This window comes from Rhinoderma darwinii, unplaced genomic scaffold, assembly GCF_050947455.1.
Source record: "Rhinoderma darwinii isolate aRhiDar2 unplaced genomic scaffold, aRhiDar2.hap1 Scaffold_559, whole genome shotgun sequence".
NCBI lineage: Eukaryota > Metazoa > Chordata > Amphibia > Anura > Rhinodermatidae > Rhinoderma > Rhinoderma darwinii.
In genome coordinates, this window is record NW_027464110.1 from 51,574 (window position 1) to 70,868 (window position 19,295).

At 44.6% G+C, this 19,295-nt stretch overlaps 1 protein-coding gene across 1 annotated transcript in view; it reads left to right on the forward strand.

Annotated features, from left to right (window-relative positions):
• Positions 1–18,972, forward strand: part of GPAM (glycerol-3-phosphate acyltransferase, mitochondrial) — a 44,665-nt gene extending 25,693 nt beyond the window's left edge. The window contains exons 10-21 of the mRNA XM_075848943.1: positions 79–291; positions 370–483; positions 777–862; positions 1,477–1,586; positions 4,006–4,076; positions 4,161–4,425; positions 5,404–5,546; positions 6,349–6,426; positions 7,097–7,234; positions 8,363–8,552; positions 10,616–10,674; positions 13,741–18,972. Of these exons, the coding sequence (XP_075705058.1) occupies positions 79–291; positions 370–483; positions 777–862; positions 1,477–1,586; positions 4,006–4,076; positions 4,161–4,425; positions 5,404–5,546; positions 6,349–6,426; positions 7,097–7,234; positions 8,363–8,552; positions 10,616–10,674; positions 13,741–13,857 (1,584 nt within the window). The 3' untranslated portion in view covers positions 13,858–18,972. The remainder of the gene's footprint in view (positions 1–78; positions 292–369; positions 484–776; positions 863–1,476; positions 1,587–4,005; positions 4,077–4,160; positions 4,426–5,403; positions 5,547–6,348; positions 6,427–7,096; positions 7,235–8,362; positions 8,553–10,615; positions 10,675–13,740) is intronic.
• The last annotated feature ends 323 nt before the right edge of the window (positions 18,973–19,295 follow it).

Sequence of the window (19,295 nt, forward strand, 5' to 3'; positions counted from 1 at the left end):
CATTGTTTAATCCTGAGGTACCCCCCCCCCCCCCCACGTTCCCACAATTTAAAGCTGCAGTGTCCCTTTTTCTTCCAGTACATCCAGCAGCTCCTCTGTCAGCAGCAGTTCCTGGAGATCTTCCTGGAGGGGACGCGCTCTCGGAGTGGGAAGACGTCGTGCGGTAGAGCCGGCCTGCTCTCCGTCATCGTGGACACCCTGGGCACGAGCTCCGTCCCTGATGTCCTCATTATACCGGTGGGGATTTCCTACGATCGCATTATAGAAGGACATTATAACAGCGAGCAGCTGGTGAGTGCCGGGGCCTCGTTCCTGTGTCGGGAGGGAGATGTCCGGGAAAGTGATGGTAACCCGTCCTGATGATTTCAGGGGAAGCCCAAGAAAGATGAGAGTCTCTGGGGCATCGCCAGAGGGGTCTTCAGAATGCTGAGGAAGAACTACGGCTGCGTGCGCATGGACTTTGCACAGCCCTTTTCTCTTAAAGTAAGTGAACCCCCCCCCCCCCCACTGAACATGATCGATTCTTTATTTTTTTGGCGTATTTAGGATCGTCATCACTGCCCACGCGCACACGAAATTCCTCGAGTCGTCCTGTTACGTCTATTCACCCGTTCTGAAATCCGATTCTGGATAAGCTGGGTGACAACCGCTTGGTGACTGTCCTATCGGCTGTCACCCAACTTTCTCAGGATCTGATATAAGTGAGCAAAAGATGAGACCAGTTTTAACTTCTTGAGACCGTTCTGTGTAAAATCGCGACGTCTTTATATTTACAGGAATATCTGGAGAGCCAAAAGCAGAAGCCGACCCCTCCACCCATGTGTCTGGAGCAAGCGCTGCTGCCTGCAATCCTCTCCTCCAGGTTTGGCACCAGGGAATACAACTTTGTAGATTTTGTTTTTCCCCCAAAGATCTCTGCTTGCTTTAAGTGAACAGGAAATTCATATTTACATCTGGAGGCTGAAAGCCTGTACGGTGACCTAATACGTCTCACAGCTGAGGGTTTGCTACGATTGTATGTGGTATAGACAATCCTTTGTAGGCTAAACATCCTGGACTTGAGACTGACACAATGTGTCGGTGCAGGTAAAATGTAACAAACTATCCGGACAGGAGAGAGATTTGTGTTGCTGATGTGTTCAGCTCACAGAGGATTATCTGGAACTGATACAATTATAACAAACCCTCAGCTGTGAGGAGCATTAGGTCTGTACAGGTTTTCAAGGTCTTGATGTAAACCTGAATGGCATACTTCATTGACAGCAAGCAGAGATCTTGAAAAGGAATTGAAGCATAAAATATATAGAAAAGTTGCACTTTTTTATTATTTTTTATTATGCAGTGTTTCGTTTTTTACAGAAGACTGGACACCGGCCCTTTAATAAGAAGCACGTTGCATCTCATTCGTTACAGTAGATCGGTGACATTGGGTTTGAGTTGTAAGATGTTTGTAACTTTGCTTTTCTATGATTTTAGAATGACTGAAGCTGCGCCCGAGAGCGTGGTCAGCGCCACCCCCGACCTGCGAGCCGACGACCCCATCACCAGGCAGATCATTACTAACCTGGCAAACCACGTCTTGTTTAGTAAGTGTAAAATAATATGTAACTTATTCTGTAAAGTAAACTCCAATATATGGACAGTAAACCTTCCGTCTTCCTTCTCTCCATTACCTGTACAATTAAATGCCAGCCATTGCTCTCTGTTATCAGCCGTTTCATGCTGGGGAGAGGCTGACTGTAATGCTTTCAATGGGAAGAATGACAGGCATTGCAGAAAACTCCCCCTCCCCCATGATCAATACTTCATGTCACCATGAAGACCCTGCGCAGACATTTCCACCATATGTGTGACTGGTATCAGCCGCCCTTACCTTCTTCTGTATAGTCCTTAGATTTCAGTGTTACTGGCCCTTTAAGGACTCGGTAATCTCAATATAGTTACATACTAGCAAATTAATGTTACAGCAATAATTCTATCATTTATTTGTCAAATTTAGATTTGTCGCTGTTTTGAAGGATTCTAAAAACTTTTGCAATGTCTGCCGCCTCTTCTTTATAACCCACAGGCAGATGGAAGGGAATAACCGGTGACTACACAGGGTTTATTTGTAGTCTGTAACCATGGAGACACATCGGTCTGCCAGGAGCTATAAACATAAAATGAAAGGAGATTTTTTTTTTTTTTTGGTTCAAGATTATTTGTTAAAGATGCTGTCTGGGCACGGAGCGGTTTGTCATACTGATGATCATATACGGATTACCTATCCGGACGATAGATCGTGGGGGTCTGACACCCGTACCCGGCACTGATCAGATGGTTTCTGGTTCACAGTATAGCGGCCGTGCAGTACAATCGTCTATGTAACGTTCCTGCAGTGTGTGAACTTGCACTTGTAACTTACAGCACATACTTAAAGGGATATTCCAGCTTTAGCCACTATTCTTTGTATACTAATAAGTTATATTATCTCCTGTTTTTCAAGATCTCTGCTTGCCGTCATAGGAATCTCCATCGTTTACTTCTGGGGATAATAATCATTCCTGGTCATGTGATGGCTCGTTACAAGCCCCGTCTCTGATGACTGTAATGAGTTCTGCACCTTTGTGTCGACCACGTGACCAGGACAGATATTTTTCCATTGGAATTAACCCCTTTCTGACATGCGTCGGACATGTGTGGGGAAGGTATTCAACGAGCTGATCCCGGGCCATACACTGTGGGTGTTAGCTGTAAATTACAGCTGACACCCTGCTCTAAAGACCGGTTCTGATCATGGCCGTTTAACCACTTAAATGCCACAGTCAATAGTGACCACATCCTCTTAAGCCGTTAAAGGGGGGGCCTAATGAAGGCCTCCAGGTCTGCCATCTTTTTCCTGCTATTAAGTCCTGCCAGGGGCACATACTGCACATAGGTAGAGCAGTGTAAAAAAAATGAAACCTTAAATATATAAAGTTTTTCGTAATAAAAAAAATATTAAAAGTAAATAAAAAAAAAACAACAAAAATTCTTCCCTCTAAAGTAATGTGAAAAATAAAACCTAATCGGTATCGCCGCGTCCATAAAAGTTTGAACTATTAAATATAATGTCATTTATCCCGCCCGGTGAACTTTGTAAAAAAAAAAAAAAACACAATTCTTTGGTCACCTTTTTGCCTCCCAAACAGGGAATAAAAAGTGATCAAGTCACGTGTACCCCAAGGGTATTAATAAAAACTGCAGCTCACCCATCACATACAAGCCCTCGCTCCTCCGCATCCATGGAAAGAGTACGGCGAAGACATTTTGTTATCGCCGTAATCGTATTGACCCACGGAATAAAAACCCAAAAAACAATGGAGGGAGTATTTGCCGGCTTTTTTTATTTGTCTTTTTTTACACGTTTCACCCCACACGTTTTTTTTTTCAGTCTCCCAGTACATTATATGGTACAATAAATGGTGACCTTAAAAAAAAAAAAAAAAAAAGAAACACAACTCGTCCTGCAAATATAAAGGCCTCACACGGCGACGTCGAAGGGAATATATAAAAGTTATGGCTTTTGGAAGGCGGGAAGGAAAAAACTAAAATGGAAAAACTAAAAATGGCTGCGGCAGGAAGGGGGTTAAAGTTCCTATTGAATGACAGCAAGCAGAGATATAAACTCACAAAAAAAAAAATTGCAGAAATTGGGATACCCTTTTTTAGGTTTTGCTTGTGGCCGTGGAGCTTTATCGGTTTCGGGGGTTTAACATGCTTGTTCCGGAGATGTCCCAGGATCCTCTTCTAGGTCTCAGCTGACGCTCGTGCCCGGGCGGTGACTCCTGAGGGGCACTGCTGTGGGCCGCCCTGAGATCTGTATAGGAAATATTCCCTATATAGCACTGAATGTTCTGGCCCGGGACAGGCGTCCGCTGAGGTCTAGGGTCTAGTCTGGTGGATCTCCACAGCCCTCAACATGCAACTTTTTGCGTTTTTACCTCCAATGATACAATTACCCTGATTTTTTTTTTTCTCCCCCAGCCGCGGACCAGTGCTGCGCCGTCATGTCCACCCACATCGTCGCCTGCCTGCTCTTGTATCGCTACCGGGAGGTGAGTCTTGGTCATTGTGGTTCTCTCCATAGTCTTCGAGCTTTGGTCTTGGCGTACTGACCGCTGGCTGACGTGTTTCCATAGGGCGTGAGCCTCTCCGTGCTGGTGGAAGACTTCTTCTCCATGAAGGAGGAGGTCCTGGCCCGGGACTTTGACCTGGGATTTTCGGGCAGCTGTGAGGACGTGGTCATGCACGCCATCCACTTATTGGGGAACTGTGTGGTCATCACCCACACCAGTCCCAGCAACGAGTTCTTCATTGCCCCCAACACCAACATCCCGGCCGTGTTTGAGCTGAACTTCTACAGTAATGGAGTCCTCCACGTCTACATCACCGAGGCCATTGTCGGTCAGTCTCCTTGGGGACAGCTCCACTTCTCAGTATCATTGCACAGATTACATCTGCACATAATGCGGAGTAACTTTGTATATAGTCACGTATCTTGTACTGCACTTGAATTACATAATGGTTTATACTCTAGTCACCTCCAGAGCTGCACTCACTGTTCCGCTGTGCTGGAAGACCAGCTAACCGCTTACTGGAGCTACAGATGTAGCCATCTTTATCTTGACTTTCAGCGCATTAAATACACAGTGACAAGAAACTTTAACTTGACTTGTTCAATGGCTCTTGTTCGATATCCCGCTGCAGCAAGTTCAGTCAAGATAAACTTGGCTACATCTGTACTTCGCAGTGCACTCTACATCTCTTACAAAGCACTGCACAAATGTATGCTATGTACAGGGACTGAATGGGCCAGGGGCTACACTGAGGTTGAATACTAGCAAGAAACCAGCAGTTATGTGAATGCAGCTTTGGATGTGACTAGAGTATAACATACAATCTAACCTGATCAGTACAGTAGAAGGGCACTGGGACCTACAGGAAAACTTTTCTTACCAGAATTGAAGTGGGGAACAAGGATGGGCACCTGTTGTGCTAATTTATGAGGTTAGTTAATCTTTAAAGTGACAGGCCCCCCCTAAAATCAGTACAAATCATGCAGTGCGGAATTGCGTTATCAGCATTTCCCTTCTACCTAGCAGTGCAATTACTGTGATTGCCTCCTTTGCAGGGCAGTCCCGGGTGGTTCCCAGCTTTTGCACCCCTCTGTGCCCTCCCACTCATAAAGGGAGCAGCTCCACTGATGGATAGGAATATTGCTGATAATCCGGGGTGCAGCTTTGAGTGAGAGTTTATTGGACATAATAAAAAGGTAGTGCAGGGAAAGCGAGGATAAGCCTACGAGTGAATATCAATCACCTAGATTTTGGCTGGAGTTCCCCTTTAAGTGTTACGGTTCTTATGACATTTTGGGCTTTTCAGCCAGCGCTCTGCGTGTCGAGCTGAACAGGAGGACGACGGACGTGACGTTAGGAGCCTCTGAGGGAAGCGTCAGCCAGGAGAGACTGCTCCGCACCGCCGCTGCCCTGTGTCACCTGCTCTCTAATGAAGGAATGATCGCTTTGGTGAGTTGAGAGGCGCTGGAGCCGCGTTGCGTCACCGAATCTTCAGCATGAAATATTATGTATACAACGTGCCCGCGGGTGAACATGAGCCGGGGGTGGCACTGGGCACGGCAGCAGGATCCCCCATGATTAGCTGTATTCTGCATGAAAGGGGAGGGGGGCAAAGACTGAAGTGGGGTTTGTCCAAATTGTTGAATATCGGATTGTATATTCAATTACCTAAATCTTATTTATTTTGCATAAAACCCGTGTAATAACGGAAATATATTTTGGGTGACTACGACAGCCATCGTCTACAATAATGGGGTTACTCTACCTTAAAAGATCCTGAGCGAGGACGCCGGCCGCGGCATTATCGGAGGCTTTAATGATTAATACGGCCTCAGAGACTCTGCACAACGTTGAATTAAAACCGCAACGCAGTGCCCAAGAAACGGTGCCATATAATGGTCAAATAATACCGCCATACGTTGCCCAAGTAGCCGTGCCATACAGTAGCCAAATACTGCCATTGGGCAACGTGTGGCTGTATTTGACTATTAGAAGTCCCCATAGAATGCTCAAATAATACGTTGGCCAAGTAGCGGCGCCATATAATGGTTAAATAGTTCCGCCACGCAGTGCCTAAGTAGTCTCGCCATACAGTGATCAAATAATACCGCCACACCGTGCCCCAGTAATGCCTCTACGTGGTGCCAACGTCTATTACAATATCGGTAATCACAATGTTTCAGGTGGAGACGACTTTGAGGCGTTCAATGATTTTTTTGTTATTTGCGTTTTCCGTCTTCTTGTCTTTCAGCCTTGTCAGATGTTCTACCAGGTTTGCCACGAGGCCGTGCAGCGACTGGTCACGTACGGGATCCTCTCGGTGGCTGAGGTAATCATAGTCCTGGCACAGTTTAACCCTTTCACTGCCAAGGATGTATGTTCTACATTAGGACTTGCCACGATTAGAGTATGAGGACTGGAGCTTAGATACCTGGTATCGTAATAAAGCAGTATCTTCATTTTGAAATGATACCAGGATGAAAACTCCGGGTCCAATACTTGTGGGGGAGCAGGCTGTGTCTAAGGGAGGGGAGGGGGAGGTGCAGGTGAGAGCAGGAAGACAGATCCCAGCCTGTTACTGTCCTCTCTGATGCCCCCTACTCCAGTCACATCCAGAGCTGCATTCACCGTTCTACTGGTTTATTGCAGCCTGAGAGGTAACAGGATCTCACTTCTACCTCTAGTTGGTTGAGTATCTGTATAGATTGTACTGTGTTGTAGTGCATTGTGGGAGATGTAGCGTTTAAAACCTGTCCGTATACCGCAGTCTGTATTCTCCGTGATAGTTGATCTACAACAATGAACCAGAGTCTGGGCTCTCAGTTGGGCTGTGACTGTCCACGGTGTTGATAGCTGCAAATTAGTGGTTAGTAGAATGCAGCTCTGGATGTAACTGGAGTAAAATATCTTCATTCATCTGAGATAAGGAGTAGTAATCCGGATGTTGCGCTTCGCTGGAGCTATTATTATATAAACTTGGGTTTGTTTTTAAATCTAAGGAAGATCAGGAAGACGGGAGTCCAAATCTTACAGAGTCCACTTGGGAGAACAAAATGGCGGATCACGTGCGGTGGAGGAGCGACGAGGAGGATGAAGACAGCGATTTTGGAGAGGAGCAAAGAGATCGTTATCTGAAGGTACAAGAAATGTTAATAACCTGCTCAATAGAAGAGACTTGACATGTACAGTATAATATTCATTACCCCCCCCTGAGGGTCCCGCGCTCCCCTGGCCCCTGTACGATGCCCGGCTTCACCATGTCAGATGAGGGTCGGCATCAATGCAATTTTGCTTTTTCTATATATGTTGCTGGATTTACTGAACTCGGACTCCAGATTTGCACCACATAAACCCTGACTCGCTGTGGAGCGGCCAAAGTGGGTGTAACTGCTGGTTCCCGGAGATGCCGGACTGTGGGGTTCATAATCTAAAGCGGTGGTCACTTTACCAAAAAAATCCACGTCCTGCCCAGTCTAGGAGCCAGCGCCAATGATTAGAAGCCAGGGCTGGGCGCACAAACTAGCTGAGAAGTGGCAAATTAAACCTTCTGCGATCAGGAATGTGTGAGCCGGGACTTACATGTCACTTGAGGTTTTATTAAATATTCCACCCCAAGTTGTCAGAATAGATATCGCCTTCCCCCTCCTCTCTACTAGTGGAAATTGTGTCCCCCATTGTGTATAGTAGTCACAGCAGCCTCCCCAACTAGTCACCACCTCCCCTTACTAGTCACAGCAGGCACCACCTCGCATCTACTAGTCATAGCAGGCTCCCCCATCTAGTCACTACCTCCCCTTACTAGTCACAGCAGGCATCCCCATCTAGTCACCACATCCCCCTACTAGTCACAGCAGGCACCACATCGCATCTACTAGTCATAGCAGGCTCCCCCATCTAGTCACTACCTCCGCTTTACTAGTCACAGCAGGCTCCCTCATCTTGTCATCCTCCCCACCTTCGTAGTCATAGCAGGCTCCTCTATCTATTCGCTACCTCTTCCCCCCCCCCACTAGTCACAGCAGGTGTCCCCATTTAGTCACCACCACCCCCTTACTTGTCACAGCAATCTCCTACATCTAGACACCCTCTCCCCCCCTACTAGTCACAGCAGGCGTCCGTATCTAGTCGCCACCTCCCCCTCACTAGTCACAGCAGGCTCCCCCTGCTAGTCACTACCTCGACCCTACTACTTGCATATCACCTGTGATTTTCATCTGAGTGGTGATGGGAAGTTGCAGTAATGTTTTCCTCGTCTATCAATGTAGGTGAGCCCAGCGCAAGAGCATCGCAACTTCATCACTTTCCTGCAGAGGCTGCTGGGGCCGACCTTGGAAGCTTACAGCTCCGCCGCCTCCTTCATCCATAACTTCACTGGTCCCATCACAGAACGAGAGTTCACCCAGAATCTGCACAAGTACCTGCTAGCCAGGACCGAGAAGAGAGTCGCCGTCTACAGTAAGTCTTGTGGCCTTCCCTTATAGTGTTGTAGGGTTATATACGGTGTATGGCCAAAAGTATGTGGACACCCCTCCTAATGATTGATTTTAGGTGTTTCAGCCACACCCATTGCAAACAGATGCATAAAATTGCCCACATGCCTAAGATCATTATGCACAATGCCAAGCGGCTGCTGGAGTGGTGTAAAGCACGTTGTCACTGGACTCTGGAGGGATTGATCACGGCTCACTGTCAGTATGATGGAAAAAACTGTGTTTGGCGGATGTCAGGAGAACATTACCTGCCGGATTGCATAGTGACTGCTGTAACATTTTGTTGAGGGGTAATAGTTGGGGGCTGTTTTTCTGGGTTTGGACCCTAATTTCCAATGAAGGGTTAATTCCTCATCATGCCAAGACATTTTGGACAGTTGTAGTTTCCAACTTTGTGGGGACAGTTTGGGGTTCGGTTCTTTTCTGTTCCAGCATGACTGCGCCCCAGTACACATTGCGAGCTCTGCGGTTGAAGACGTTGTTGAGTTTGTCCTCAATTTCTCACATGCACCCCAAAATCTTGCGGAAAGCCTTCCCAGAAGAGTGGAGGTTATAGCTGCAAAAGAGAACCAAGTCTATATTCACACCGTGGATTTTTAAATGTTCAGCAAGCTCATGTAGCTGTGGTGGTCAGGGGGGCACATACTTTTGGCCCGATGATGTATTGGCCTCGCATATCACTTGGGTGTAGACCGGCTCATTAAAGGGATTGTCGCAGATTAGACCAACACGGCTGCACCGCACCTGTCCAGCAGTGGTTTGGTATTGAAGTTTAGCTCTATTGAGCTGCAGTACCACACACAACCTGTGGGCAGGGGTGGCACTATTTTTGGAAATAAACGTAATGATTGAGACCATTCACACTCCTGTGTTATCCGGGTGATACAGGCTAAGATTTATCGGCTGATCAGCCCCATTTAGGTGCAGAGGAGGCACTAGGGCTGATAGAGAAGGAACACTTATTTTTGTTTCTGACTTTGCAGGGAAAACTCGATACAATAAATGTATTGATTGGCGCGTTTGTTTGACGTATTGCCTATTACTTGGTTATATGACTCAGTAGCAGTTCAGTGTACCGCATTGTAGATGGCGCTCTAGGCCTGGATGTGAAGCGTAAGAGACCTATCCTCCCGAAATGTTATTCTGTATGGGTGCAATTAACACCCATAAATATATTAATAATGATGGTCCAGATTCAGACCCATGATGCAAAGCGGTATGCGGCCAAATTCAAATTTAATTTAGTCATGCGTTAGGGGAGGAGATTTCGTATTCCCTTTTCTTTTGGGTGCGGCAGAGATGATTTTGATTTACAGCTGAATGTTTTTGGATGCAGTACTGGAAGAGAACACTAGGGGGCAGTGGAGTCACTTTCGTGATTTCCGGAAAAGTCTTTGGAAGAATAAGTAAAGATCTGCCGAGACTCGGGGAGAAGAGGAAATTCTTCTGTCTCCAGTTTTGTAACTTCTCAGTGCGTTTCTTCGGTGACCTCACAGGGTTGTATATTATTTAGACCAAACGCTAGGCGGTCATCGGTCGGAACCCATCATCTTCGCTGTCCATTCCTTAAACTGGTTACACAGGATTAGAAACACAAGTCGGCTTTCTTTCAAAAGCAGCGCCACAAGTGACCACAGGCTGTGTGTGGTATTGCAGCTCAGCCGCGTTCTCTTTAATGTAGCTGAGCTGCAATACCAGACACAACCCATGAACAGGTGAGGCGCTGTTTCTGAAAGTAGTCCTGTTTATCTAATCCTGGACAACCCCTTCAAATATCCGTTCTCTGATGTGTTTATCACAAGGCTTATGCCATAAAATGTTATATGGACAGCGGTTCATGTCGTGAGACAACAGCAGCAACAACGTGTTCATTATATTAACCCTTAGGTTGTCATTATTATTATTAGAATATTATTCTTATTGTTACTATTTTTTTATTATTTTATATTAATAATATTTTATTATTTAGTGTTTTTTTTTATTTGAGGGCTCATAAACTCCGTGTAATTTTTCCATTTCTCTCCTCAGCTGAAAGCGCCACTTTGTGCCTCGCCAGAAACGCAGTAAAGACTTTTGTGGATCTTGGGGTGAGTATTTCCATTTGACATTCTGCACTTTCTTAATTGTCGGTTCTCTGGTGTGGAATTATCGGGATTGTTCCATTTCCCGTCAGCGGCTGATGACAAATCCCAGTGCCCGTTCGGACCTAAATGGACCGATTGTGAGAATCCCATATTATCAGGGAATTGTTCTAGTAATTCCCTTATTTCTTGGATCACAAGCGTGCGACCCTTCCCGTCTCCCCTCCTTGTGAACGTGGGATTAGAAACATTTTTAGTAATTTCCTATTTATTTATTTTTTCATGCCGTCCTTACCCCGGTTGGACTTGAGGGCCGTATGTCTTTTTTCAACCATTCTAATTGTCTTTGCGCTAATTGGGGGTGGAGACAAACCATATCGGGCCCCTGTGCAGAACAGTGTACGGGGCCCGATCTTTCCTAATGCAGATTTGAGGGGCGCTAGACCAAGCAAACCGCCATCATGGCTCTTCTGAAGGAGTAATTGTGAGCCGTGGATGGAAGTCCTAAGAGTCGTCCCTTCCGTGTATTCTATGAATAGTAGGAGCCCTGTTATACTTCTTGATGCGGCCCCTTGTCTGTGGGGCCCCTGATTAGTCTCCCATCTGATCTATCTGCCCCTGAGCTCTGTAACTTGTCAGATGTCTGAGATTTGAGCGAGTTTTTTTCTCGTTTCGCAAAAAAATGTTCAGAATTTGCAAGACATACAATGGAAGCAAATCGTTTTGCCAAAAGACTGGCGATTCCTGAACAGTTTGGCGAATTGCTAGAACCGACAGAAAAGAAAAAATCACAGCAGATAAACAGAAATGTTTCCAAGGGTATGTTCACACGCAGTGTATTCAGGCATATTTTGGGGCGTAAATGCCTCGGAATACGCCTTGAAAAATTTTACAAATGCCAACAAACTCCTTCCCACTGTAATCCATGGGAAAAACGGGGTCAATTAAAAAACGGCTTCAAAAACGCCTAAAAAAAAAAAAAAAGCATCAAACGTTTTTTGCTTCAAAAACAGCTGAAAGTCCGAGGTTGTTTTCCCTTGAAAGCCGCTCCCTAATTTTCAGCCGTTTTTACTTGTGCTCGTGAACGCATCCTGACTTCTTAAAGGGAAAAGATTGGAAAAACTTCCGGAAACAGCGCCACACGTCCTCACAGGTTGTGTCTTTTAAAGTGAATGGGACTGGTCTGCAATACCACACACGACCTGTGGAGGAGCGTGGCTCTATTTGTTTAACCCTGTATGTTCACACGCTTAGCAAAAAACGTCTGAAAAATACGGAGCTGATTTCAGAGAAAACGGCCTCTGATTTTCAGGAGTTTTTGAAGCTGAAAATGAATTTGAAGTTTCTTTTAATTTGAGGCTTCTTTTGAGGCGTTTTTCATAATGTTCAATGGAAAATCCGCTCCAAAAAACGCCTCAAGAAGTGACGTGCTACTTCTTTTTATGGAGCGTCTTTTTACGCTCCGTTTTTTAAAACCAAGGTGTAAAAAGATGCCCCGTATGAACTAAATGCTGTTTTTCCCATTGATTTAAATGGGCAGATGTTTGTAGGCGTTCGGCCCAAAATCCGCCTGAGAACACTGCGTGTGCACATCCCCTCCGCCTCCTGCTCCACAGCAACCAATGACACGCGATAAGGACCTTTCCATTGTACCAGATCACATCGCATGTCCTTTTAGATGCAATTTTTTTTATGTAATTTTGAGCGTTTTTTTTTTTAGGTAAGATATAAATTAAAATTGCATTATTATAGCGCATAAAATGGCGGGGTCATGGAATTATATACGATTTTAATAGATCCCTAGAAATTATATGGGATTTCCAATATTTAAAATAAAAATTCTACATTTTTATGCTCGTGCTATTTTAGGTGACCCCCCCCCCCCCCATAGAAGTACTAAACGCCCATTATCACGTTGCGACTTAATACTACGGCACCCGTGCGATTTATTGCCCTGGTTTAATACACGGACCTGGGTGCAAAAATCTCAATGATGACCTTTCCTTTTGCTATTTTTCTTTTTTTTTGTTATGTATTTTTTTTTACATTTATTTTGTTTTCCCGCGTGGCTTTTACCAGCACCGTCCAGTTATTTTCCTCCGCGTATGATCAGTTCTCCATTCGTTTCTCGACCGCTCTTGCGGCCGGTTCCTTGTGAGCCCGATCCCTTTGAACAGCGCTGCCCCCAGAATTGATGTGCTCAGGATTTTTCCGACTCTTCTGTGTTTTTATCTAATTGGAGAACGGGGAGAAAAAAAACCCTTGAGTTTTTGAGCCAGACAGAGATGAGGAGGGGGCACCGGGAGCAGGAATACAACATTATAACACAACAAAAAGGCAGCGTATCCGAGCCGCGGCAGAATGGAAAAGACTTTGAAAGCCGCAGTCGTGGCGAGATGAGAAGCGTTGTCGGCCTCTTACCAGACCCTACACCGGGAATTCTTCTTCATCTACAGATATCGTGATTTTCTCTCACCGGTTACATTTATTTGTTTTCTCTTTTATGTGGATTTTCTGTCTCCTTGAAATATTTTTACTCTGAAGAGTTTCCTTAATGATGGCGAGAGCGGCGACCCTCAGCGGCCGAGGCTTCTGTTGTAAAGGGCCGCGTGCGGTGTAGCTGAGCTCTGCTGCTGCGACCGCGGGGATAAAGTTCATGGTCTTTGTTGCGTTCAAGCATCAGATTCTTGCTCTGGATACACACAAAAAACACTTTGCTTTTGTAGCTGACCATTTTTTATTGACCTTTTTCTTGGCTTGTTTTGAGGATTTAATTTTATTTTTTAAAATATTTTATCTAATTCTTTAAATAGACACAGGACATGTTTTTGTATTTAAAGAAATATTGTGAATAAACTGAATTATTTTATAATGTATCCAGCTGAAGTTTTTTTTTTTTTTTTAAATATTTCAGCTAGAATATAAAAAAAAAAAAAAAAAAAAAAAATTTTTTTTAAATTATAAACTAGACAAAGTGTTTTTGTTTATAATTAAAAAGACACAAATGGTGTGAAAACGAAAATGTTTCTATAGCTGCGTGGTAAATCCGCATTTCTCCTTTTTTTTTTTCAGGTTTTTGAAGTTCATAAAGAAAATCGTAATAACCTCGTGGACTTGAGCAGCGCTTTCTTACCTCAAAGTAACCGGCACAAACTGCTGGACTTCATAGTGGCTTTCATGGTGTTGTAGACCTCGCCAGGATCGCCGCCATCACGGCTGAGCTCTGGTTCCGCCACAGCCGGACATTACACATGGATAGACAAGTGCCTGCAACGTGAAATCCGCCATCTTCCAGCGCCCATTCAACGGTGACCAGGATCCTTTTTTAATTGTAGACGTCACGACCTGTGACCTGAAGACTTGATGATGAACTAATTTTAAATAATGACTATTTAGAGGGCGGCTGCCGGACGCACACGAGAGAGAAAATCCTACCATTTCCAATTTTTTTGTATATATATATATTTTTTCCTCCCCCCTCTGTTATTACCATGAATGATACGGTATGTGCGCCTTTAGGCTCTGCCCACATTTTGGGCTGTAAACCCCCGGCCGCGTCAATGACAGGTGGGGTTTTATATCCTACGTTTCTATTTGGTTCGCACAAGGTAATTTAAAACGTATTTTGTTTTTTTTTTTGTTTGTTTTTGTTACCGGTGGTGGTTCCTGTAGTCACCGGGCATCGTCCTATAATTTAGTGATGACTTAAGTGCCGTATGTTTATAGGATGCGCCATTCCTGAGGGCTTGTTTAGACCGTGCTCACCGCACTTCTTGTGTAATGTTTTGTTTTTTTAATTTTAATGCAATAACAAAATATGCAAAAAAAAATCCTAAAAAGTTGGAAGTTTCCAGGGTAATGAAAAAGTTGAAGGCATGAATTTCAGGCGATTTAGGTTGCGATGTTCTCTCGTAACTTCAGCTCGTGGTGTAGACTTGGCTTCGTTGAGCTGTTGGATGAATGTCGCTGTCCGACGTGGTTCACGTTGGTGTCTATGGAATGCGTTCATTTTAGATGACACAAAATGTTACTTTGTTGCGACGAAAATACAAACCAGTGCAAAATTGAATGCAAGTTTGTCGGCCACGACATTGCGGAATGACTTACGTTCCAGTGCGCGGGAAGAGCAGCTTTCTAGTTCTTGACTAATCTAGCTGGAATGTAGTTCAACTCGGTAAATCAGGGTGTCTGAAGAACCAGATTACCTACGGCACAAACGCGGGCCATGAAACGAGTTCCCCCCCCCCCCCCTCCCAATGTTAACTATGGATGTACAGATAATAAGCCCCAGTCCTTCACCGGAGAGACTCATCACCAAACTGATCTGTTTACTATGTATCGGATGGATCACGTTGCTCGTTTCAGTTTGGGTATTGAAAGTTTGCATTATTGCACGCGAAATTTTATTTGGGCAGTGATTACGTTTCTAGTCTCAGTTTAACGTAGGGATGTAGGGGCAGGCTGGGTCCTTGGAAAATAAGGGTCATAGGCCCCTGACCACCCTTGAATGTAGTAATCTGTATACACTGAGCACCCCCTAGTGGTGGTTGGAGGCAGCCAGAATTTTATCATGTAACTAGGACCGACCGCAGAGAGATTAAGAGCTAGACATAACAAACGCCAACAACCCCCCCCTCCCCATAAGGCTATATGATGCAGTTTCAAGAAAGAGGACTATGCCCTGCTCCCCACCCTGGTGAATAGTAATCTAAGTATGTAAGGGGTTAATGGGCAGGAACAATGGAGGGAGGGCAGGTTATTGTCTTGTTCATTTATGTATAATCTGCTGCTGCTGTCGGCCAGAAATCTACGTGCTATAATGGGGGAGATCTGGGCATCACCACTCGGGGATATAAATGTGAAAACTAAGATATTTCTTTTAATTTTTTAAAACATAGAATTAATTTTTTTTAGCTTTTGCCTTCCTATTATTTGCTCTAATATTAAATTAGGTAAAGTTCCTGTAATTCTGCAGCTGCCGATTGTCAAGGCGTGCAGGGAGGGGAGCCACGGGTTAGAGATCAGAGTAAGACAGTAAAGCCCTGTTCACACAGTTTGTTGGATTGTTTTTTGAACTGGAAACAATGCTAAAAAAATTGCCAAAACCCCTCCCATTGATTTCAATGGGAGGCGGAGGTGGGTTTTTTTTTCCTCGCTCACGGGGAAAAAATGCTTGTGAGAAAAAGAAGTGTTGTGCCCTTTCTTTGGGTGTTTCCATCTCTGACCTCCCATTGACACCAATGGCAGGCAGAGAACGGTTTTCGCTGTGTTTCCTGCCTGCGGTGCTCAATGGCCGGAGCCAAAAAAAACACGGCAAAGAGAGTGCAGGCAGGTCAAAATCTGCTTCAAAATTCCTGAATTAATTTTGAGGCCGATTTTTCTGCCTGCAAAAAAACGCTGTGTGAATAGGGCCTTACTCTGGTCTTAAAAATGATTCTGCCCCAGTGGTCACTATGGGTACTGCAGTGTACTGGAACAGTCCCTGAAATAGTATTTGTATCACTTGATGGGTAAATGTCATTTTGTATACATCTGCAGATCTGCTTTAATTGCTGTTTTTGTGGTCGTGAACTTCTGGATCTTGATGGTTTTGCTGTAAAATGCTGCATTTAAGCAGGAAGGACTGAGTACCCCCACTCTGATGTCGCCGGGAGGTGATCGCCCCCACTTATTGCCACAAAATGATGCAAAGTCGGTTCCCTCAGGCTATTCCCCATGGAAGAGAGAAACTACAGATGGGGATTTGATTTCTGTGAACGTCTACCTGAAATCTCCCGCTCAAGACTCTGGATGGCGTTTTGTGTTGACATTTTACAGATACATTTGTATGTGTATTGAGCAATATGTTACCATGGACACGAAGGACTACGGGGATCACTAAGGTAACAGATATTTTGTGGGCCTGCGGGCGCCAAATTCTAAGAATCTGTTCGAGAGCCTTGAGCTGCAAATTTCAGTCAGATGTCCGGCTTCACGTATAACGTCTGTTAATGAGAACGAAGTCTTGAGGTTCCATCTGGATGTGGTCTGCAGATAATGCTGAGCAACTGCTCGATACATGTACTCAGCCGGAGTTCATCATAACATATACTCTAGTCACAGCCAAAGCTGCTTCAAAAATAGTGCTGACTGTCCTTTAAAATTGGACGCCACCATGCTGACAGACGCACCTCTAACCACTGACCTGTCATAATGCACGTACTCTGCTGCATAGTATCAAGGGAGATGTATTCATCTTGTTTTACAATATAAAACAGACTCACTCTCTCACAATTGCCCAGCATGTTCTCTACAGACTGAACCAGCAGCTGTGATTGCAGCTCTGGATGTCACTGGTATATAAGACACAAATATAAAAAAAAAATATCAGACTACGACTACAATTAAAAGACCTCAGCCAGAGGAGGGGTCACATGACTCAAATCACATGATACATTTGCCTGTACTCTTCAGGTTGTTGTGGGATGCTGGGAGTTGTAGTTGAGCACCACCGGATGCAGACCACCTTTGTTGAGCTCTTGCCGTTTAACATTGTCAATGGATTACAAAAAGTTTTGAGAAAAATATTTTGTAGAATACAGTAGATTGTGCCAAAGGATGTGTATATAGAGTAGAGGGAACCTATAGCAATCAAAATTGGGCCCCTGCTGGTCAAGACGATCGCATCCCCCTCCATCCTGGGATAGCCTATCGGTACGGGGGCCCTGTGCAGGTTCACACATACAACAGCCGGACCCCATAGCTGCTGTATGGACTGCCCCTATACGCCCCTGCCATTAGAACTTTCATCTATTCACTGCTCCGTTGTGACTATTGATCGTGCACCCTCAATAATGCAAGAAATGGGACCATGTACGGGACCAGCCACAGAGTCTGCGACTGTAAAAGCACAAAAACATTTCAACGTTTAAATCTATTTAAATATTTTTGTTCAGCTTTTTGTAGCCATTCGAGATAATTTGTATAGTTCTCTTCATTCACAGCCAAATCTGCTTCGAAAATTCCGTTGGCTGCGTTTGGCGACAGCAATATGGCTCTATCCCGCTCTCCGATTCATGCCCTTACAGCGCTAACAGTGTAACTCTCATCTGAGCTCTTACAATGCACTGATAACAGAAAACCAGCAGAATTTCAACTGCAGCTTTGGATGTGACTAGAGTATAAAACATGATTTAAATCCAAAAGTTACTCCGTATGTTATGTCCTGTCTTGTATGATCCTTGGGTTACGCCTGAGGCCTCGGGGTCACTCTGTAACCACTACGAACCATTTCTTGTCATTATTTCCGTCTTTACAGAATTGTATTGTATTAACCAATTAGTGCTCATGAATTTCTGTGTTTGTGCAAAAAATTAACCAATGCTGCTAATTACTTTCAGGTAACATAACTAAGGTGCTTATGAGTCTTACTCAATCCCAGCAATATCTTATTTTAACGCTTTACTGTCAGCGTGTAGTAGAATTTTGGGCAATTTACCCTCAGGACCTGTCTAGAGACACCGTATGGTCTGGGGGGGGGGGGTAACAGAGACTGACTGACCCCAATATATAATAAATATATGCAAAATGTTGATATTATATAGTGTCAGCGCTGCAATAGGTATATACTGTGCTTTATGAACTGAATTATAGGGACTTGGATTGACAGGAGGGGGGTTCTGTAGGGACTTGGATTGACAGGAGGGGGGGGGTTCTGTAGGGACTTGGATTGACAGGAGGGGGGTTCTGGAGATGTGTAGGAACACTGTATTGTAGAATAGTGATATAGCCAAGCAAATTGTAATATTAATATTCTGCGCATTTCCACGTGTTCCCTCCGCCGTGACATATCCTGTACCGGTTGCCAGTAAAATACATGCAATAAATGTTAAGAAAAACAAGGACTTAAAGGGGTTCTCCAGGTTCTAGTTATTGGTATCCTAAAGATAAACTGACTTGAATATTGTGCCGTGAGCTCCCAGCGTAAGACTTTGGCATAACCAGAGCAGAGCTGTCAATCACACTGCAGCCACGCCCACATTGAGCTGCACAGTAGTATAAAGATTGGGGACAGCAAAGGGGTGGGTAATACAGAAGAGGACCCCTTTAGGCTGGTTACAGTAATGAGACGTTGGATATGATTAACCATTCACTGTTGACATTCTAGTTACTTGAATTTCCGTGCTCGTTGTTATAACTTAAAAGAGAAATAATTATTTGTCTGATTTCCGTGTGCAGCCGTCAGTCTTGGCGGTTTGTGGGCCGCTACGTACGTTGTGAATAGTCAAAATGTCCAAACCTGTGTATAAAAGATTTTAGAAGGTATTTGAGCAGAATGTGTTTTTTTTTTTTCCACACGTCGATTTTCTTTACACACAACCGAGAAATACAAAGAAATGTAGTGACCAGAAGTGTAACTGAGCCCCAATGCAAAATCTGTGACAGGCCCCCCCCCCACCCACCATGTACCATTTATAATACTGGTGTCTTCTAAGGGCCCCAATGCAACTACCACTTCTGCACCCCCATCATTCCTCCAAACTTTTGAATTCCTGTTGGTTGGCAGTACACTTTTAAGCCCTACCCCTGATCTGCCCAGGAACGCCCACTTTGAAGCATATTTGCATAAGCCCTGCCCCATTTGAGAT